Source organism: Tamandua tetradactyla, chromosome 1, assembly GCF_023851605.1.
Source record: "Tamandua tetradactyla isolate mTamTet1 chromosome 1, mTamTet1.pri, whole genome shotgun sequence".
In the NCBI taxonomy this organism is placed as follows: Eukaryota; Metazoa; Chordata; class Mammalia; order Pilosa; family Myrmecophagidae; genus Tamandua; species Tamandua tetradactyla.
This window is the reverse complement of record NC_135327.1, coordinates 42,524,715-42,530,714: the sequence shown is the minus strand read 5'-3', so window position 1 is coordinate 42,530,714 and position 6,000 is coordinate 42,524,715. Positions and strand designations below refer to the sequence as shown.

Sequence of the window (6,000 nt, the reverse complement as noted above, 5' to 3'; positions counted from 1 at the left end):
CAGCACCTACTTCATAAGGTCATCGTGGAGATTAAACGATGTGATGCATATAAACAGCTTAAAAATGTGCCTGGCACCTGAATGAGCTCCTTAAGTTTTTGATAGCACCTTGGCACCTTCACCCCACAAGGGGCAATAAGGGGCTACGTTTAAAGGGAAAGGCGGTTTTAGGCAGAACACCGGCGTCAGCCAGGCGCTCAGAAGCAATGCGGGTGGCAAAGGGGCCAGCAAAAGAACCCCAGTGGGAATCTCGCCCCCGCCCGCCCCAAAACATCTAGGCCCTTTGTGTATGCGGGTGGCGATGCTAGACTGAGGCCGCTCAAACCTGGAAGCCCCCTCCCGGCTAGGTGTTGCGGCCAGTCTGGGCCCGGCTTTTTAGAGACTTAACTGGGAGAGCTTCGCCCGTAGGAGGGGCAAGGGTGGGATGTTCCAGCGCTCCTCGCCCCCCGCAAGTAGAGACAGGGGACCCTTCTGTCCTAGGGCCGCTTGGGATAACCAGCGCTCCCACCTCCTAGCTAGTTCGGGAATCGCTGCTCGGCTCTCCATTGCTCATGCCTGGGGACCGCAGGCGACACGCGGACCGCTGCGGTTCTGCGCTCGAGAGGTAGAGCCTGGCGCGAACAGGCGGCGTCGCGCGTTTAGTGACTGCCCGAGCGAAGACGTCGGGCAGCCGGGAGGAGGCCGGGAGGGCCGGCGCGGGGATGTCGAGGAGCTCGAAGGCGGTGTTGGGCCTTTCCGTGCTACTGACGGCGGCCACTGTGGCCGGCGTGCACCTGAGGCAGCGGCAGGACCGGCAGGTCGGTGTCACGTGACCATCTCTTCCGAGGCCCGCGCCGCGGCTGCGGCAGCCTGGGACCTTCTTCCAGTCTCCGCTTGGTTCCCCTGCCCCTTCTCGTGGGTTTTTCCCTTGGTCTCTTCTCCCCTCTCGCGACGGCGACGCTCAGCACCTTCATTCACTCGCGACTGCGGCCCGGCCGCCGCCCCCTCCTCCGCCCTGCGTTCAGCAGGTCCCGCTGCGACCCGTGTACATCCTGGAGGCCCGGGGTGACCCGCCCCAGCCGAGCTAGCGCCGGGAGCCCAGGCGCTCCGGGCAAAAGTTGTCTTACTTCCCGCGAACGCTAGTTCTTGGTGGGGAGTAAGGGGTTCTGCTTTAAAATTGCAGCCCACATGCAGTAATATGGATCTTTCAGCATCTCACTTGAATCGCTAGGAAATAAAGGGCCGAGAAGGTGTTCCCTTGTGGTGCATTCAGCAAGTTAGCGGTCTCTCCCCAACCCCACGCCCAAGGTTGGGGCTAAAGCTAATGAGTTCAAGTCCTAATGGTTATTTCTCATGATAAATGAGGCTTCCCTCCACTCACCTTACATTTCTTTTTAGTCAAGGAGATTTGGTAAGATAATTTAATTTCGTTTTCTTAAAGGAACGCCTTGCTGTGGAAACTAGTTTGGAAACGATAGCAGTGTCAGCCTCCCAATTTTGTTTTTGGTACGTCTATATCTGGACATATCCATACTCACTGATCAGTGCTGACTGTCCGTTCTGTCTCTAATTTCATATTAGCTTTCTTGTTCAAATTGGCCAGTAATGACTGACTACTTCGGGAATACGAAAATATTTGGAAATACAAAGTGGGTCCCATACACCTTGCTTTGGGAGTACAAAGATATGGAAATTGAGACTGTACATAATTCATAACAGTGCTGAATGTTGAGTGTGAAAACGGACAACTAGGTCTTTGGTGAACTTTGAAAGCACGTCTTTGCAGGTATTGGAGTTGAACCGTTTTAAAATGGAAGTAATGAAATGGATTAATCAAGACTAAAAGTCTTCCTTAGAATGGCTTGCTCAGTGCTTTGGACTACGTATGTGCTCATTATGCAGAGATGAAGCAGATAAGATCTTTGTCCTAAGGGTGGACAATCTGTAAAAATCAGGGGAGAGGAAGCTGTGGGTACAAGAATATTGTGGAGGGGTGAATAAGATGATTATGATGAAAGGGCACGGAAAAGGTGAGTTTCAAGTACAGCCTGGGAGGGGACAACTCTTGGAATAGAAGAGGGGGACTTGCTCCTCTAAAAAAGAGAAAAGAAAAGATGGTGATCCAGAGAAAAGTTAAGATGGAGTAGAGAACGGTGCAGATGTGTCAGATGAAGTTCTGAGGTTAGTGATGTCAGTGATTTTCACACAGTATGGGGTAGGTCAGGGTTAGAGCTTGGTTCTGAAACTTGCTACTTATGGGATGTTCCTGGAAAGTTTTTAACAGTATGTCTAAGGCTTGGGTTTCACTCCAGATCTATTAAATCATAATTTCTTGGGGACCTGGTCTAGGTATGCTTTAAAAGTGAGCTATGTCATTCTTACATGCAGCTGGGATTGAGAACCACTCTGTTAGAGAGCCATAGAACAGAAAGACTTAACACCCTGCTGTGAGATATTTGGAAGTTGGAGACGAAGAAGAGATTGAACCTGTGTTTATTTTACATCTAATCTTTTATTACGGACGTATTTTCTGGCAGTGGAAAAAAGAGTAAGACAAATGATTGGCAGTGTGGCAGTATCAGAAGGCTCGAGGAAGCAAATATAATGATGACTGTCTTGCCCCTTGTTTCTTGATTTTTTACCATGTGCCAGGCACTGTACTAAACACTTTGGAGGAATGATTTTTAATCCTCAGGTAAGTCCTACGTGAGGAGCCAGAGTTCAAGATGTTGGAGTTGTAATGGTGAAGAGGTCTTGGTTGGTTGGTGAGGGAAGCGAGGTGGTGTTCAATGGGAAGAGTGCATGAGACTGTCAGCATAAACTCTGAGACCTGGAGGAAGGTTGCAGATGATGGAAAAGAAGAGCAAGAGAGTAAGTGCCAAAAGCTCTGAGGAGGGAAGGGTAAAGTCCAAGGCAGATGAGGAAGAGCAATTCCAGTGGGCCTGGGGTGGGGTGGGGTGGGGTAAGTATGTCATGGTGTAAGGTATACTGGACAGGAAGAAATGTGGATTGAGCAGGCTGGAATATAAGCCTCTCCATTTCTTGTCTCTGCTAGGGGAGATTTTTCAAGGACATAGGGTTCGAGAAAGTTGGTTTTCAATTGAATTGTCTGTCTTGGGATCCTTAAATATCTCGCTCTCCCATGATATCAAGGAGTCCAGTAAGTTCTTGTTGAGTCTTAAAAATAATGTAATAACAATAAAAAGGAGACAAAGAACACCCATGCTTTGGCCCCCAGTCCCAGTAATTCCACCTCAGAGCCACTGTTAAAGAGGTATTAGATAATTCTGTGAGCTATAAACTATGAAGTATTATTAGTAATTATTGAATTACTGTTTTAAAATTTTTCATCTTAGGTACCAGGTCCACATTCTAGAATTTTCTACCTGTCTTTTTAGTGCTTATCAAGGTAACTGCCATTAATTGGCCTTTATTTTTTTCCCCTAATAGGAGCAATCTTTTTTTTTTCCTTCTCTCCCTGTTATGTAATTGATTAGTAACTTTTGTATAATTCTTTACTTTTAATCTCTGTATAGTAGAAGAAGCTAAGTTCTTTATTTTCTTGCATCTTCATAGGTTATTCAGATTTTAATAATCTGCTTCTCTCTCTCAATGTTTACTATTCAGCTAGGATAATTGCTGACAAGAAAGTAGTTAACAATTACTGTATTAACTCTCTTCAAGTATTAAAGCATCATGTATCCATTAAACGTTTTTTAAAATTCAACATAGAACCAGGTTTTTCTTTTCTAATTGTTATTTCTCATTAACTTCTGTGTACTAAATGTCCAGGAATTTCCTAAAATACGGTGATTTCATTTTACATTTGTACAGAAAGTTAAAATAGTAATTCAGTATTTGGAATCTGAAAGTTTTAAATGTATTTTGGTAGCACTGTTACTTGGATTCGAATGGCACAAGGATGGGAACCACCTGTTCAGGGTGTTGCTGAAATCTGTTTCTTACGTTTTTAGAGGCTTCGTGACGGAGTGATCAGAGACATTGAAAGACAAAATCGGAAAAAAGAAAACATCCGTCTTTTGGGAGAACAGATTATTTTGACTGAGCAACTTGAAGCAGAAAGAGAAACGATGTTATTAACAAAAGCATCTCCAAAAACATGACTTGAAATGAATATTACAGATTGAGGGGACAGACATGATCGAAAGAGTATGTGTGTTATGTTGATGAATAGCTTAGTGGAATGGTCAGCGTTTCTTTTGTTGCTGTCCTTTTAAACTTGATCAAATAAATAAAGGACAATGTATCATATATTCTAAATTACTGCTTTAAAAGTCCCATAGTCCAAATAAAGAAGTCGAGGCAGGTGCTCTTCTAAAGATTTATCACAGTAGAAGCCCCTTAGAGCTTGGCATCTAGAGCTTGGGATTGTTACTTCTGAGCCTGTGAGAAGGGATGGATAGTAACATCCATCTGAGTAGTTTGATAAGTCGGCATGATGATGAAGCCACAAGAACTTCTGCCTCAGAAGGGCTGGAGGAGGGCGAAGTGGAGGGGGAGACCCTCCTGATTGTCGAATCGGAGGACCAGGCCTCCGTGGACTTGTCTCACGATCACAGCGGGGATTCCCTCAACAGTGACGAAGGAGATGTGTCTTGGATGGAGGAACAGCTGTCCTACTTCTGTGACAAATGCCAGAAATGGATACCAGCCAGTAAGGAACATCTCGATTCCTTTGATTTGTCAATTCCTGTGTGAAGTTTGTTTTTCCATCCTGTGAAGCAACATGAATGGAAAATAGACTTAAGTTGAGAAATATATTTATTATTATCAATTTAGTTGAGCAACTACAAATTCATATAAAACATGGCCAGATTTGTACTAATAAAAATTACTGTTAACCTCTAGCATTTTGTTAAATTAATGTTCTTGATGGTAACCCTATAAAAATCAGAAAATTGGAAATCCAATGTGTTACTAAAGAATTAGCCACATTTTCTAACACAATCATGCTATTAAGGATTTGGGGCCAACTTCTAGCCCCAGGGTTGAATTCAAGTTCATAAAAATTACCCTGTTAATATTTAATTTATTTGGAAAACTGCTGCTCTTATATGGTGAAATGAGGTTGAAATAAGCAGGTTGAAGGTTTATTGAGCCCTTTTTCTAGGTCTAGTCTTATTTTCCACTATTTTGCTGATCTGATCAGGTACACAACATGATCACTTGAGGTTTTCAGCTGCCAGCTTTCCGGCTCTCGAGGAGGAATGCTCTGCCAGCAGTCATATGATTCTGACTAAGACGAGATTTTTCTAACAGGCAGAGACTGAGTAGTAGAGATAGATCTACTAGAGGAATTCTTTAATAGATTTCGTAACTAGGTCAGAAAATTTTGTATGTATTTTGCTGTTGAGTCTTTTTCTGGTATGTGGAAATGTTTTTGTTAAAATAAATTCAACTGCTTCTACCAATAACTTAATAGTAATGTTTTCATGGAAAACAAATCTAAAATTTACTCTTTATTAGCTAGTTTTTGCTTCTGAGCTATCTTTTTCTGCTTGTTAATCACTTGTTAATCACTCTAAAGTTCTACTTGAACAGTTCAGTGATTTTTCACTTGTTCTCACAGGATCAATTCTAAACTGCCTTATTGTCATTTAAAAAACCCTCTGTGATCAGACCCCTACTAACTTTTTTAGCCTCTCTTCCCTGTACCCTTTCCCATCCCCAGCATAAGCCAAACTTTGTATTCAGATGGAACATGTAATTCCCCGCAAATGACTTTCTTTCTATGCATTTGCACATTTTTATTTCCTCTCCGGAATCTGCATCTCCTGCTCGTGCACACAGGCACCCCTCTTCACCTGTCCAGTTCCTAGTCATCCTTCAGGTCTTCCTGGAGATCCTACCTGCCCTTCTTATATGGGTTGGGTGCCCTTTTATGTCCCCTCGATTACCCTGTGGCACCCATCACATGCCACTGTGGCATTTTCAGTTCTCAGAGCAGCAGCATTGCCTGGGAACTCTCAACAATACAGAGGCCCAGGACCCGCTCCCAGA

The 6,000-nt window shown here is 43.9% G+C and overlaps 2 protein-coding genes across 4 annotated transcripts in view; both read left to right on the top strand.

Annotated features, from left to right (window-relative positions):
- The first annotated feature begins 618 nt into the window (after window positions 1-618).
- Window positions 619-4,105, top strand: PET117 (PET117 cytochrome c oxidase chaperone). Its single transcript, XM_077114921.1, has 2 exons — window positions 619-797; window positions 3,954-4,105. The coding sequence occupies exons 1-2, from the start codon at window positions 702-704 to the stop codon at window positions 4,101-4,103; spliced, it is 246 nt and encodes an 81-aa protein (XP_076971036.1). The 5' UTR covers window positions 619-701; the 3' UTR covers window positions 4,104-4,105.
- Window positions 4,106-4,392: 287 nt separating this feature from the next.
- Window positions 4,393-6,000, top strand: part of KAT14 (lysine acetyltransferase 14) — a 70,185-nt gene continuing 68,577 nt past the window's right edge. For all 3 annotated transcript variants that reach the window (XM_077114916.1, XM_077114915.1, XM_077114914.1), the window contains exon 1: window positions 4,393-4,654. In XM_077114916.1, coding sequence (XP_076971031.1) covers window positions 4,396-4,654 — 259 coding nt within the window. In that variant the 5' untranslated portion in view covers window positions 4,393-4,395. The remainder of the gene's footprint in view (window positions 4,655-6,000) is intronic.